This window comes from Salvia hispanica, chromosome 3 (assembly GCF_029641045.1).
Source record: "Salvia hispanica isolate PSC_SH4W2 chromosome 3, Shi_PSC_v1, whole genome shotgun sequence".
Lineage (NCBI taxonomy): Eukaryota > Viridiplantae > Streptophyta > Magnoliopsida > Lamiales > Lamiaceae > Salvia > Salvia hispanica.
In genome coordinates, this window is record NC_142694.1 from 47,079,176 (window position 1) to 47,095,322 (window position 16,147).

At 33.1% G+C, this 16,147-nt stretch overlaps 1 protein-coding gene and 2 pseudogenes across 3 annotated transcripts; all 3 read left to right on the forward strand.

The window, feature by feature from the left end:
• Positions 1 to 3,775: 3,775 nt before the first annotated feature.
• LOC125212492 (rust resistance kinase Lr10-like) lies at positions 3,776 to 5,460 on the forward strand (annotated as a pseudogene). The gene is made up of 4 exons (XR_016137432.1): positions 3,776 to 3,881; positions 3,956 to 4,003; positions 4,151 to 4,186; positions 4,306 to 5,460. The product of XR_016137432.1 is annotated as a rust resistance kinase Lr10-like (transcript).
• A 3,139-nt stretch (positions 5,461 to 8,599) lies between these two features.
• On the forward strand, positions 8,600 to 11,682 carry LOC125213823 (uncharacterized; annotated as a pseudogene). The gene is made up of 9 exons (XR_016136559.1): positions 8,600 to 9,275; positions 9,357 to 9,392; positions 9,461 to 9,490; positions 9,596 to 9,682; positions 9,757 to 9,810; positions 9,965 to 9,994; positions 10,087 to 10,176; positions 10,281 to 10,325; positions 10,412 to 11,682. The product of XR_016136559.1 is annotated as an uncharacterized LOC125213823 (transcript).
• A 1,464-nt stretch (positions 11,683 to 13,146) lies between these two features.
• Positions 13,147 to 14,140, forward strand: LOC148930973 (uncharacterized). Its single transcript, XM_089066672.1, has 2 exons — positions 13,147 to 13,169; positions 13,324 to 14,140. The coding sequence occupies exons 1-2, from the start codon at positions 13,147 to 13,149 to the stop codon at positions 14,138 to 14,140; spliced, it is 840 nt and encodes a 279-aa protein (XP_088922798.1).
• The last annotated feature ends 2,007 nt before the right edge of the window (positions 14,141 to 16,147 follow it).

Genomic DNA, 16,147 nt, shown 5'->3' on the forward strand with positions numbered 1-16,147 from the left:
TACATGTTGAGAGCATCCACGCATCAACATGCATATGTGTAGATTACATCTAATACTTGAGACATGGACATCGTGGATGTGAAGAATGTTTCACTCTCAGAAATCCACAAAGAAATATTTTACGGCAAGCAACTATATGGCATGATGATACATGCATTTGGCATTTGGTGAAAATGTTCATTTCACATGTTTTTTATGCAAATGATTAGTAGTAGTATGTTTTTAACATTTGAGAATTCATGTAGCAGGGAGCAAAGCCTGGTGAACTTACAGGACATAAGGTAATTGGTGACATTGCTATAACTAGGAATTCGACAGCTGGTGTGGGACTCATTACATTTACTCCATTGAAGATATATATAGCACAATTGATTCATGACCTCAAGGTATACATCCATGCCCCATCAATTTTCCATCCTCTTTAAATAATTTACTTAAAAGTGGTTATGTTAGCTATGATTGTCTATATTGTTTATCCACTTAAGCACTGGTAGTATCCGATTCTGATGAATTCGGTAGTATAATTATTTGATGCGGAAATGCCACAAAAACACATGCCCTGTAGGTATCGAAACTCAAGATCCAGTTCTTAGGGAATAGTTTGCAGTTGAACTTGAACATGCCATCAACTTCTTCTTCATGGTGGCAGAGGAATTAAGGGAGATTAGGTCATACAATGGTTGGACGTTGCTAGAACTGGATAAAGATGTGGCAAAAAACAATGAGAAGCTTGAGAACATTGATCTGTCTCTTCTACTGACACCAGACCAGATGCTGGCGTGCAGAAACAGGACATGGCTTTAGATTATAAACTAATAGCTATGGCGAAACTTGCCCTGGATAAAATGTAATGAGATGGTCATAAAAAGTGAAAAAATATTTAAATGAATTAAAATCTTAGTCCATATATTTCTAGGGTAATTTATTTTCAGAAAATACCGCAATATGCATCCAACATTGACCATATACCAAATTTATAGTTCACACTTCACACTATCTTTTACACACCTACCACTATATTAACCAACATATCATTTCTCTTGCATTGTTCATAAAATTGATCTTATTTTTCGTTAGTTCATATTTAAATTATGTATATAATTAATTTATATTTATCAAAACTAAAGAGAATGCAAAATTTCAAAAAATATTAGTAAAATTTAAAAAATACACAATTATGTTTAAAATTGTATTCCAGTATATTTTAAATGATAAAATTCCACTTAAAACTTCATTCAAATTTAAAAGTATATAGTAAATTTTAAATAAAAAATAAATTATTTATAATAAAAATGTATAATTTAAATAAAAAATATTAGCTTCGATATCAACATGTCATAAAAATTAAGATTACATATACTACACAAAGAATAATAAAATGAATTGTGAGAAGCAATCATTTATAAAACTGTTTTGAAAAAGTGATCAATGTATAACTAATTCTTAAGGTTGAGAATAAATTTTAGTCATTAAATTAAAAAATGATAGGATGAGGCCACAATCTGGAAGAGTGAGCAACAACCTGGCCATGTTTCCTTTTTATATCTCTTTTTTCGCATGAGCACTTTTTATTATATTTCTTTTTTCAAGTCCAAGCATTCATATCAAAACGAAAAAATTAAAAAATCAATTGAACAAATGTCAAGTGTTTTAATTTTAAACTTGATCAGCTCTTAATTTATAAACAAACTAAATCTCGATTCGCGTGAATTAATTTATAATCAATCATGATTCGGCAAATTAAAAAATTATTGATATTTTGTCGAGAAAAAAAAAAGACTCGCCTTATTAAAATTATTTTATGCCAATTTGCGACGGTTGCTATGCGTCATTCGTGAGTCTACTGGCTGGAGACTTGGGTCTTGGCTACGAGCTATATTTAAATCACCTGCTGTGCACGCGCGGATTGTGAAAGTGAGCAACAACCTTCATTTTTCTATCTCTTTTTTATATTAATTTTATTATTTTTCATTCATACCAGAAAGAAAAAAATATAAAATCAATTGAACAAATGTCAAAGTGTTTTCAACTTGAGCTCTTAATTTATAAACAAACTAGATCCCGGCCGCGTGCATTATTTTATAATCAACCATAATTAAAAAGTTAAGATTGATTGAATTCAGCAAAAAGCTTCACGAAGTCGAACATTAATTATTGGGCAGATTTTAATTCTATAATACAAAAGTGTTAACAATAATGGTATTAACTTTAATCCAGCTTGCATCAACTTTAACAATGTCAATGTGTACACCACGCCGACCATGCTTCATTTCTTTACCATTTTTTAATTATATTTACCTAATCTTTTTTCAATTATTTTTGTTCTTATACTTTTAATTTCTTTTTATTTTTTCCAATTCTTTCCTTTTCCGTTTTTTTATCCATTTTATTATTAAGCTTACTCCATTATATTATAATACTCCAACGGACCTCACGACATGTGTCATTTGCATAAATACAAACACAGTTAAATATTAATCTTTCACGTTAACATCAATCCTAGCCATTCCATATTTTAATCTCAAGATTTGATATATGGTCTTAAGTTCACACATAGAACTAGGAAGCTGCTCATATTATATATATATATATATATATATATATATATATATATATATATATATGTTAAAAGACCTAAACAAAAGCATAACCATCCTACCATTCTTTTTTATATATTCAAGACAATCAAATTCAAATGTGGTGCATAATGATTCATTAGTTCACAATATTGAAGCATGATCACAACTCAGAAGCTTATCTTCCTCCTCACCACTTCATCCCTCTTGATTCTTTCATTTAATGCTGTTCATGCAAAGAAATGCAGTCCTTCTATCTGTGGTGCTATTCGCAATATCAGCTACCCTTTCCACCTCAAGAGCGACTGCAGCCATCCCAAATTCAACCTCACCTGCGAATACAATGTCACATTTGTATATCTAAACTCTATCAAATACTATGTCAAAGCAATCAACTATGAAACAAAACCATCAGACTGGCTGATGCTCCATAAACAACAACGACATCTGCTCTTTCCCTAACACTTCCTCATATGCCTATACCCTCATCTCTCCTTCTTATGTTTCATACTTTGCTTCTTCTTCTGGCACTGAAAATAAGTCAGTTAACTTGATTAGCTGCCAAAATCCATTGAACAATTCTTCCCTCTTTACAGATATCACTCAAGATTGTGACTCACATCACACATTTAGATATGTATATGTTGGGCGCATCATGGCCTCACAGGTACCACATATGTGTAGATTGGATCTAATAGTCATGACATCGTGGCCGGGATTTGTGGATTTGAAGAAAGTTTCACTTTCACAAATTCATCACTCTCTCTTGTATGGCTTTGAACTCAGATTCTGTTATAATTGCAGTGAAAAATCCACAATAAGGGGTAAGAATTGTATATAATGTTAATTAAGATAATACATAATGTAATTTTATCACTGCTAACGCATTTGATTCTGAAACATGCAGACAAACTCGAACATCTCTTTTCAGCACATGTTCGTAAGGATTCATTCATACTTTGAATTCTAACTGTCTGTCTGTCTGATAATACTATCATCCCTTAGCTGATAATATTTATACTCTAAATATAACTCTGTCTTTGTTGGAGTATACTAATAACTAACAACATCTCATATATGCAGGCTATGTCCTTATTCCTCTCGCCATTCTAGGTGCCCACTTAATACTTTTCCTTCTTCATCAGTTTTATCACATCAATCAAGATTACAAGTGATCTAAATTTGTGAAAGAAATTTCAGTTTTCATAATTGCAGGGGGAAACCTTCATGTGATAGTAACCATCGGAATTGCAAGTGTATTACTAATATCATATAATACGTCATTTTGGGAATATTTACAATACAGTAAGAATCTTCAATTTCATTTCTCTTTCTTGTTTCTCTTAATTTCTCAAATGTTCCCTATTTTTAATTCGCAGACTACTTCGATATGGCACATTCTCCAGCTTACTATAGGTTCGATGATGGTATGTTCTCTAAATTTTTGTTGTAGTAACTATTTAAAATTCATTTCTTTTTATCATAGGACTAAATCTATTATCGCTCATTATAGTCTTTGATTTTTTTTTATTTATTTTTTTTTTTTTTTTGTCATGTATATGGTGTAATTCTAGAGCACAACATGGTGAAAAAATACCTCGAGTTCGCCGGTACGTTGAATTACCATTTCAATATTAATTTGCAACGGTTGTCTCTATATATCTACTTCATGCAAGTCTTTTGACCTTATTACTAAATGTATTTGTCTTGTTTTTAAATTTCATCTCAGCTATCGTCACTGGAATCATAATCTGTGCACCAAAGATAATCATTTGTCCTTGGGTATTCTGGTTTTTGATATACAAATGGCGGAGAAGGCGCTTGTCATCTTTCGAGATGGTAGAGTCATTCTTACAAAGTGACAACAAGCTCGTTCCAATCAGGTATTCCTACTCGGACATAAAGAAGATGACTAAGAATTTTGAAAATAAACTAGGCCAAGGGGGCTTTGGTTCTGTTTACAAGGGAAAGCTTCGAAGTGGTCATCTTGTAGCAGTCAAATTGCTCGGAAAATCCGGAGCTAATGGGCAAGACTTCATCAATGAAATAGCAACTATTGGAATGATCCATCATGTAAACATTGTCCAACTTGTTGGATATTGTGCTGAAAGATCTAAGCGAGCGCTCATTTTTGATTTCATGCCTAATGGTTCCCTTGACAAATATATTTTCAACCGAGAAAAAGCATCTTCATTGGACTGGGACATGAAATTTAAGATTGCAATTGAAGTGGCTCGAGGGATTGAGTATTTGCACCATGGTTGTGACATCCAGATCTTACATTTTGACATCAAACCTCACAATATACTTCTTGATGATAAATTTGTGCCAAAAATATCAGATTTTGGGCTTGCAAAATCATGCGACGCAAACAAGGAGGCGTTGACATTGACATCTGTTAGAGGAACCATAGGGTATGTTGCTCCTGAACTTATTAACAGAAGTATTGGTGCAGTGTCTTATAAAGCTGATGTTTATAGTTTTGGAATGTTATTGATGGAAATGGCGAGTTTAAACAAAAACTTAGCACGAAACAATGATGTATCAAGTAAGTATTTCCCAAATTGGATATACGACCAATTGAACCAAGGCAGGGACATTGACATTGACATTGGAAATGTCGATGAAAATGGCGATAGTAACATTGGTTGGAAGATTACTATTGTTGCGTTATGGTGCATACAAATGAGTCCAGCCAATCGTCCATCAATGAATAAGGTGTTGGAGATGTTAGAAGGTGATGTCGAACATTTGCAGATTCCTGATTATCCAACGTATATGGCAGGAAATGAGGAAGAAAGTTGGGCTATAGATTCAAATGCTTCCATACAATTGTTACATGATAGCAATGATAGCAACATTTGAGATTATTAGTAATGCTTGAATTTGAGGTATTATCCATTTTTACTCAGAAACAAGTTCGACTTTGTTGTGAATTTGTGATTTGTTCATAATCAGATGTAACATGAATTGAATTATCTAATTGTTAGTTAGTTATTTATTTTCATGGTCTTGTGAATTATATTGATGAATTTTGTATTCATCTCATACATAACATGTTCTTCTATCTCTTTTAGGTGTTTTTTTGCTATTAAAATTGAACAAATTCATTAAATAATCAATTGATAGAAAATATAGCTGAAAATATACTTAACTAATGTTGAACCCACGCATATACAAAATCTAAACCATAATTTCACTACACTAACGCCACCCCATGCATGTGCTGATTATATCTACCATTATTTAAAACTAATTTAATATTGTACACTCTAATTATTTCTAAATTCTTCGAAATTCTTCTAAAAATTACAGTAAAATAATTTTTACATTCATATTCATTTAATAAATATTAATAATAGTATTTCATATAATCTTAAAATCATACAACAATTATATGTGTGAACAACAATTGAAAAAAGAATTTTATGAATAACTTAACTTCAATTTTCACTATTTGCAATTAGTATTAATTTAATTATATATACAAAATAAGAATATAATTAAATAGTTTTACAAAGTCCATCTCAGTCAAACCCACTTACCAACTGAGTTTGAGTTGGACTGTGTCTAGATTTATAGAAAAAAATTCGGATTGAGTTGACCTCAAGTTGATCGAACTAATTAAACCTGGCCGACCTACTTAACAACTCTAATTTCCATTAATGAAAAAAATCAAGATTGCAAATAACCGACCAAGCTATGACATAAATAATATTCCCTTCCTCCACAACATGCACATGAAATTGAGTCGAAAAATTGATGAAACTGGGAACCATTTTTAGGGAGTATAAATCTATCATCGTCGTTATATAAAAGCTGAGTTTTGAGCTAAATTTTAAATATTTATAAAGTTTCAAGTAGAATTGTAAATATTATGAGTTTGGAGTTACTAATTAAATCATAAATTAATATTTATTTTTCTAGGCGTTTCTTTCGAAAATCATTTATGCAATTTTTTAAAAACTAGCTAATTTTACTAAATAATAATTAATGATATGATTAATGATTTAGGCATTTTCTAGGTACCTAATTAAATAAATTATAAATTACTAATATTTATTTTAATTGTTATGATTAACTAGATAAATAAAGTATTTCTTATTTAAGAAATGAATATTGTCTTTAGTTTTTGTCAATAAAAACATGTTTTTTAGTTACAGAATTATCTTTTCAGTATTTTTTTTTTTTTTGCGTTTCTCGACCGAAGTTGTATTAGAGAATGAAGTAGAGGTGTCGAAGATGACGGTCAGTATGTGGTGGGATTCCTATGTAGCCATTTTACCGTCAGAGTACTCATGCTCAATTTGCATTTTTTTTTAATTTTTTTGGTATTTTTATTATTATTAGTTTGATTAACTGTAGATTAGATTTATTTTATGTTTGAGATAAAATACATAATATGCAAATGGTTGTAAACTAGATATTAATCTTAGCTGCTAGAAGAATATTGATAGAGACAATATTTACATGTAGTGTTTTTTGAGCATCATGTAAATATTGTTCAACTTGTTAGAATTTGTGCTGAAAGATTCAAGTGAGCTTTCATTTTTTATTTCATGCCCAAATTGTTCCCTTGACAAATACATTTTCAACCAAGAAAAAGCATCTCCGTTGGAACATGACATGAAATTTAAGATTGCACTTGATGTGGCTCGAAGAATTGAATATTTGCATCATGGATGTGACATCCAGATCTTACATTTGATATCAAACCTCACAATATACTTATTAATGATATGTTTGTGCACTATCTTTAAAATGATAAAATAGTATACCCTCCTCCCATAAAAGATGTCTCACTTTCCTTTTTAGGTTGTCCCATTAAAAATGTAACATTTTCATTTTTAAAAAAGTTATCTCTCATATTAATATAAATATTATATTTTCTCTCTTCACTTAACATACAAAACAAAACCTCCTAAAATCTCGTACCGTTTCGCAAATGTGATATCTTTTTTAGGACAGAGGAAATAGTTCTTTAAATAGTGGATAGTGGGAGTATATTTTACCAATTAAATTATAGACAACACATAATACATATCCTTGAAAATTCAACTATTTTACCATTGGAATCGGCGGCACCGCAACAGCAAGTCTCCGGCAAGCGGCAAATCAGAGGTGAGGAGACGTATAGCGACAATGATAAAATTTTGGGCTTGATATTCATTATATCCCAAAAATGAAAATTCTATGAAAGCCGAATGATAAAATAAGTAATGGCCCAAAGTTAATAAGCCCAAATGGCCTTCTTTTTTCTTAATTTAATACATATTGAAATCACAAAATAGAGGAACCAATTAGTGTATTATTTTCTTCTAATAGTTTGATTTGTAAAAAAGTTCTAATGAGCATAATATTTGATTAAATATTTTTTTAACATAGTCAAGATCTAATAGATAAACAAATTATTGAATTATTCTCATCTGATTTGTAAAAGAAATTCTAATAACACTAGTGTTTGGTTATATAATGTTTTAATGTAGTTAGGAATTAATATTATAAAATAGATAGATCAATTAGTGCGTCATTCCCATCCAACTATATAATTTGAAAAGGAAATTTAATTGACATTAATTAATATTTGTTTAATTTTTCTTAATATAGTTAAGATCCAATATCACAAAATGTATATGTAACACCCAATGTGATTTATTAATTGGTAAGGTGACCATAATTTAGTTCACTATATTTTTTACGCTACCTTTTAAATCCAATTAATGCTTAGGTTTTAATAAATGAATTGCTCTAATAGCCACTGTAATGTGATTTGTTCTGTTAAGTTTTGAAGTTGTAAATATTTTTATATGAATGTAAAATTTGTGTATTGATTTTTTACTTTTAATAAAACTATAAAATATAATTAATGCATAATTTTATATAAAATTGAAAACAAATACTATGACATATATGCAAATAAGTATCTCCATTGACTCATTGACTTCAACTAGAATCAAAGTAAAATAATTGGGTATATAATTAGAGGGTGTGTGGTGTGGTTGTTGTTTGGTATTTGTGAATCACATTATCCAGTCATGATCACAACACATAACTTCATCTTCCTCGCCACTTTGATTCTCTCACTCCTCAATTCTGCAAATGCAAACTGCAATCTTAATTCTGCCTGTGGTGATATTCGCAATATCAGCTTCCCGTTCCACCTCAAGAGCCACTGCGGCCATCCCAAACATGAACTAATCTGCGAAAACAATGTCACATTCCTCTATCTAAACTCTATCAAATACCATGTCAAAGATATCAACTACACTTCCATCACTATTAGGGTGGTTGATGCTTCCATAAACAACGATACAACCTGCCCTTTCCCTAACACTTCCTCAGCTCCCTCTGATTTCACCCGTCCTTCGTCTCCATACTATTATTCTCACTTAACTCAAGATTTTTCAGTTAACTTGTTTAGCTGCCCCAATCCATTGAGCAATGCTACCCTCTTTACAGATATTACTCAAGACTGTGCCACTAATTTATCATACTCCACCTTTAGATATGTAAAGGTTGGGCGCGTCAAGGCCTCAGAGGTACCACATATGTGTAGATTAGATCAAATAGTCTTGACATCTTGGCAGGAATTCATAGATGTGAAGAATGTTTCACTCTCACAAATCCACCAGTCTCTGTTGTATGGTTTTGAACTCAACTTCTGTTATCGAAATTGCAGTGAAAAACCAACAAAATTGGGTAAGAAAGCTAACCTTGTTTTCAATGTTAATTAATTAAGATATCTAATTAATTAAACGCTTTTGTTTCTTCAAAATGCAGAGCTACTCAGATATCGCTTATCTTCAGAACCTTATGGTAAGTTTAAATTCTTACAACATACTCAATATGTAATAACTAACTATCTAATTAATGATTATATGCAGACTATCTCCTTATTCCTTTGGCCATTATAGGTATGGTGCACACCTAATTCTTCTTCATAGTTATTACATCACATCAAAACCCTTAATTATAGATCTAATTTAGTGAAGAAATACTATCAGTTTTCATAATTGCAGGGGTAAGCTTTCCTGTGACTATCATCGTCGCAATAACTGGTCTATTAATTATATCATTTACATCCTTTTGGGAAGATCTACAATACAGTAAGAATCTTCAATTTCATTTCTCTTTTTAATAGTTCTTAATATCTCAAAGGTTCCGTTTTTCTAATTCGCAGACCACTACTATCAGATTCTGCTGCAGGAAACATATCATTATTTTGCATTCATTGGTATGCTCTCTAAATTTATTTCGTATAATTAGCTATTTTAAATTCTAATTTGCATAAGTCCATATATCTTCCCAATTCAACAGAGTTCAATGAGATGGCTTTGAATTTCAATTTTCAACATTGTTAATCGATCTCTGTGTATGTATATATGCAGCATTTGTCGCGACTTGTGTGGCAATTACAGGTGCGCTCTTAATAGTATAATGTTTGAATACCATCACAAATCCACAATATATAAAATATGATTGCTAATTTTGTCTACCAAACAAACTCCAGTTTGTTTAACCGCAGCTCTAAACCCTCTTCTTATAATAACCATCGGAGCTGGAGTTGGATTAGCACTCTACTTTATTATTACCTTGAACTGTAAGAATCACTTAATTCATTTCTCCTTCACTTACTTTATTATAGCTCCTTACAAACTTTGATTCAATTTTTTTTCTTTTTTCATGTGTATGGTGTAAATCTAGGGGGCGTGTATATGGTGAATGAACTTATGTACATCACGTTACCTGGTACTCTGAATTAAAATTTCAGAATTATAATGTCCCTCACTTTTTTTTTTGGCTTATTTCTAATTTTTTTTGTGTTCATTTTCCAGCCATTATCACTGGAATAACCATCTGTGCACCAAAGATAATAATTTGTCCTTTGGTAGTATGCTTTTTGATCTACAAGTTCCAGAGAAGGCGCTTGTCCTCTTTTGAGGAAGTAGAGTCATTCCTACAAAGTGAAAATAAGCTCGCTCCGATCAGGTATTCCTACTCGGACATAAAGAAGATGACTAAGAACTTTAAAGATAAACTAGGCCAAGGAGGCTATGGTTCTGTTTACAAGGGAAAGCTTCGAAGTGGCCATCTTGTAGCAGTCAAATTGCTCGGAAAATCTAGAGCAAGCGGGCAAGACTTCATGAATGAAATAGCAACTATTGGAAGGATCCATCATGTGAACATTGTCCAGCTTGTTGGCTATTGTGCTGAAAGATCCAAGCGTGCCCTCATTTTTGATTTCATGTCAAATGGTTCGCTTGACAAATACGTCTTCAACCGAGAAAAAACCTCTTCATTAGATTGGGATATGAAATTTAAGATTGCAGTTCAAGTGGCCCAGGGGATTGAGTATTTACACCATGGTTGTGATATCCAGATCTTGCATTTTGACATTAAACCTCACAACATACTTCTTGATGATAAGTTTGTCCCAAAAATATCAGATTTTGGGTTGGCAAAATTATGTTGCACAAACAAGGAGGTAGTGACACTGACGACGGCCAGAGGAACCATAGGGTACGTTGCTCCTGAACTTATCAATAGATGTTTAGGCGCAGTGTCTTACAAGGCTGATGTGTATAGTTTCGGATGCTGTTGATGGAAATGGTAAGCTTAAACAAAGACTTGACAAGGAACAATGATGAATCTAGTAAGTATTTCCCAAATTGGATATACGACCACTTGAACCAAGGTAGGCAAATTCACCTTGGAAATGTTGATGAAAATGATGATGGAAAAACTGGTCTGAAGATGACCATTGTTGCGTTATGGTGCATACAAATGTGTCCAAACAATCGTCCATCAATGAATAAGGTGTTAGAAATGTTAGAAGGTGATGTTGAGCATTTGCAGATTCCAGATTATCCAGTGTATATGGCAGGAAATGAGGAAGGAAACTGGGCAACGGATTCAAATGATGCTTCCATATCATTGTTGCATGATAATAGTGATAGCACCATCATTGAGATTACTAGTAGTTCTTGAATTTGTGATGTCAACTGCTTTTCCTTGAAATAAGTTCATGTGGTTGTGTATTTGTAATTTGTTCATAGACAGATGTATCCCGGACCGAATTACCATATTACTATTAATTAGTTTAGTACTCCCACTATCTCAACTAAGTTGAGTTGTATTCCTTTTTGGGACGTCCCAATAAAATTGAGTCATTTCTCTTTTTGACAAAAATTAAACATCCAATCACTCTTATTTTATTTCATAAGGCGCTTGTCCTCTTTCGAGGTAGTAGAGTCATTCTTACAAAGTGAAAATAAGTTCGTTCCAATAAAGTATTCCTACTCAGACATGACAGAAATATTAAACTTGAACAAAGACTTGACAAGGAACAATGATGAATCTAGTAAGTATTTCCCAAACTAGATATACGACCACTTGAACCAAGGTATGAATATTGACATTGGAAATGCTGATGAAAATGATGAGAGAAACATTGGTTAGAAGATTACTATTATTGTGTTATGGTGCATACAAATGAGTCTAGACAATCGTCCACCAATGAATATAGTATTGGACATGTTAGAAGACGATGTTGAGCACCTGCAGATTCCTAATTTTCCAATGTATATGTCAGGAAATGAAGAAGAATGTTGGGCTACAGATTCAAATGCTTCCATATCGTTGTTGCATAAAAACAATGGTAGCGGCATTATTGAGATTATTAGTAATGCTTGAATTTTTGTTCTCATCTACTTTTCCTTGAAATAACTTCCACTGGTTTGTGTATTTGTGATTTTTTTTCATTACAGATGTAATGTAGACTGAATTACCAGTATTAATTAGAGTGGTTATTTATTTTCATGGTGTAGTGGTATATATTTAACAATTCATTATTCTTTTGGATTAATAAATATAAGTATTAATAATAATTGATTATTCGACATAATGTCAAGTAAATACTCCTCCGTCCCACTTTAGGAATCCCGGTTTACCATTTTTGGACATCCCATTTTAGGAGTTCCGGTTGGAATATTCCATAAATGGTATTAGGCCCAACATTCCACTAACCTTTTTTACACTCACATTTTATTATAAAACTAATATAAAATAATATGATCCATATTCCACTATCTTTTTTCACCAACTTTCCTTTACATTTCTTAAAACCCGTGTCGAACTCAACCGGGACTCCTAAAGTGGGACGGAGGGAGTATATAATAATTCATTGTTAAATTGCATCCATAAAGTGTGGACAAAGGTGGCGGGATGGAATAAATCTCTGCTTTCTACGGCAGGGAAAGAAGTACTTATTAAAAGTGTGGCGCAGGCCCAACCCATCTATTGGATGAATATGTTCCTACTGTTTGATGGAATTTGTGATGACCTTGGGAAAATGCTTAATGGTTATATTGGTGGGGAGATATAGAACTTAAGAAAAAAATTCATCGGGCGGCTTAGGATAGACTTTGTGTGCCAAAATGTAAAGGAGGTATGGGCTTTCGAAAATTGAAAGAATTTAATATCTCGATGTTGGGAAAACAGATGTAGAGATTGATTGAGAATCCTGACTTGTTACTTGGACGGGTCCTTAAAGCTCGATACTTTCCTCGGCATGGGATTCTTGATGCTGGAAAGGTGGGTAATCAAAGTTCGTTTAGGAGTGGATTAGTGGCAGCCAAAGATCGATTGAAGGCTGGCTTTAGGCAACACATTGGCAATGGAAAAGAAACGCCCATTTATGGGGGAAATTGGTGCTGAGTGTTGATAAACTCCATCCAATCTCTTGTAGAGATGTCCGATTCCGTGATGCTACAGTGTCAGAGTTGTTCTTTGAGGGGGCACGTGTGTGTAATGAAGTAGTGGTGAGAGAGGTGTTTAATGAAGAAGAAGCAGAGAAACTGTTGAGCATCCCACTAGCCCGGAGCTCTAGAGAGGGTGGATTATTCTGGTGCTCGGAGCAAAAGGGATCTTTCTCTGTACGCTCAGCATATAAGTTTTTGTGGGAAGGCTCCTTCGGAGTGGATACATACTCGATGGTGTGGAGTAAACTCTGGAAATTAAATGTGCCACCTAAAGTGAAGGTTTTTTTATGGAAGGCTTGTAGAAATGTCCTCCCAACGAGGGACCGATTGCGACAATGCCAGATGGAGGTTTCGGAGATCTGCCCGGTGTGTAACTTTGAGACAGAAACTATTATCCATTGTCTTATTTCTTGTGGTCTTGCTCGTGATTGTTGGCAGAGGCTTGGAGTGTTGGTAATCTTGCCAGGTGAGAGGGGGTTTATTGATTGGTTGGAAAAAATAATGGGTGGTGATTTAGAGGTGGAAGTTGAAGAAGTGGTTGTTGTGCTGTGGCATCTATGGTTTAACAGAAACAAAATTATTTGGCGGAATGAGAACGGGTCAGCTGCTGGAATTATTGGTGCTGCTCGTAGTTGTCTGACGGCTTGGAGAGAAGCTCAAGTTCAAAATGATATTGGTGGACGGGGTGGGAGACCTCACTTGGAGGAAAAATGGGTGATGTCGCAAAATGGTGTACTAAAATGTAATATAGATGTTGTTCTGTTCCTGGGGCAAAGAAAAGTAGGTTGTGGGGCGGCTATTTGAGATTCTGAAGGGATGGTGGTAGCAGCGATGTGCAGACAGGTGGGAAGGGTAGCTAACCCTTCTATGGCCGAGCTTCTTAGCTTGAGAGAGGTGCTGAGTTGGGTCAAAAGAGAGGGATGGAAGGAGATGGAGTTTGAGATGGATGCCCAAACGGTAGTTCTCGCGGTGACAGGGGTACAAAAGTGTGAATTCATCTTCGGGGCAGTGGTAGAAGATTGTCGTCAGCTTTTAAAAGAGGTATCTGGATCCTCTATGAGGTTTGTAAGGCGACCAGCGAATCAGGTTGCTCACACGCTTGCTCGGGCATCGGGTTCTATAGCTAATAGCAAGTATTGGTTGAATTGCATTCCAATTTTTATTCTCAATGTAGTCGTAATGGATTTGATTGAATAATATACTCCATCCGTTCCATAGTAATGGAGGCGTTTCTTTTCGGCACGAAGATTAAGAAATATTGTGTTAGGTGGGTTAAGTAAAAGGAGAATAAAGTGGAAAATGAAAAAGGTATAGAGATAAAGGGAGAAAAAAGTAAGAGAGAGTAAAATAGGTGTGGAAAAATGTATTGATTTTTACTAAAAGGGGAAATGACTCTATTACTATGGAACGTACCAAAATAAAAAAATGACTCTATTACTATGGAACGGAAGGAGTATTATATTTGGGGTCAAAAAAAAATTGCATCCTTTAATTTTGAAATATGCCATAAAAAATCGATAAGGGATTCAAAATCCTTTAATTGCAAGTACATGGTTTTAAATCAAGGAAGTCTAGTTTAATGTTAATGTATTTATTAACCAACTGTTATATCCAATAATTAAAGTTAATTGGATAAATATTGAGATATGCATATAAAGTTAAATTGTGCCACACTTCATGTTTATATTCAGTTAAATAATATTCCCTCCGTCCGCAATTAGAATTTCTGTTTTTCTATTTCGACCCGTCCGTGGATAGGAATCCCTATTCAGTTTTTTCTAAAAAGTGGAATAGACCCTTGTTGCACTTACTCTCATCCTGCACATTTTATTTAAAATTAATACTCATATATGAATTATTTCTTTTTTAATCCGTCTTTGCAAAATACTCACTTCAATCTCCATTAAAAGTTCCATTTTTTTACCAGCACGAGTTTTAAAAAAATGTTTAATTTTGTAAATGAAAGTGGTAGAAAAAAAGAATTAGTGAAACGTGAATCCTATTTTTATATACACCTGATTTTATAATAAAATGTAATGCGGTGGGGTCCACTTAGATAAAATATTATAAGTAAAATGGGACTTGTTATATAGACCGGAATTAAATGTCAAATGAGACTTCTAATGGACTGGAGGGAGTATGGACTTTCTAAATTTAGAAATCCAACTACATTACTAATAATATAAACCTCACTCTTCACTAACACTACTTTAACTCCATATGTCTTTATCTCTCACACTTTATTAATTATACATTAGAACCTGTGTCCAACTAAAAGTTTATTATTTCCTCAGTCCTAACTAAGTTGAGTCCCAACTAAGTTAAGCCATTTTATTTTTTTAACAAAAAATAAAATATCCAATTACCCTTAATTTATTCCATCACCTACTTTACTCTCTCTTTATTTTTCCTACTTTACTCATCTTTGCTACTTTTCAATACAATTTATTAATCTACACGTCCAAAAGTTTTGTGTTAATTTAGTGAGAACCGAGGGAGTATATTTCAACGAATGGAGAGAATATATAAATATGACTCATCCTCTAAGAAGCAGAGTATTTCTCAACTATGCCGTTTGGAGAGATTTTGAATAATGAATGGGATTATATTTCATAGTGACATAGAAAATTAATGCGACAAGAAATTTCTACGCGGAGTTATAAATTGTGATGGATGTGTTCATAGATACATCAACTATCGCCATTGACTCATTGACTTCAATTTAAATACTTCAAAAATAATAATGGTTGACTTAGAGCAACTCCAAGTAGAGAAGGTAAATGAAAAGGGTATATCATGTTTATACTTTCT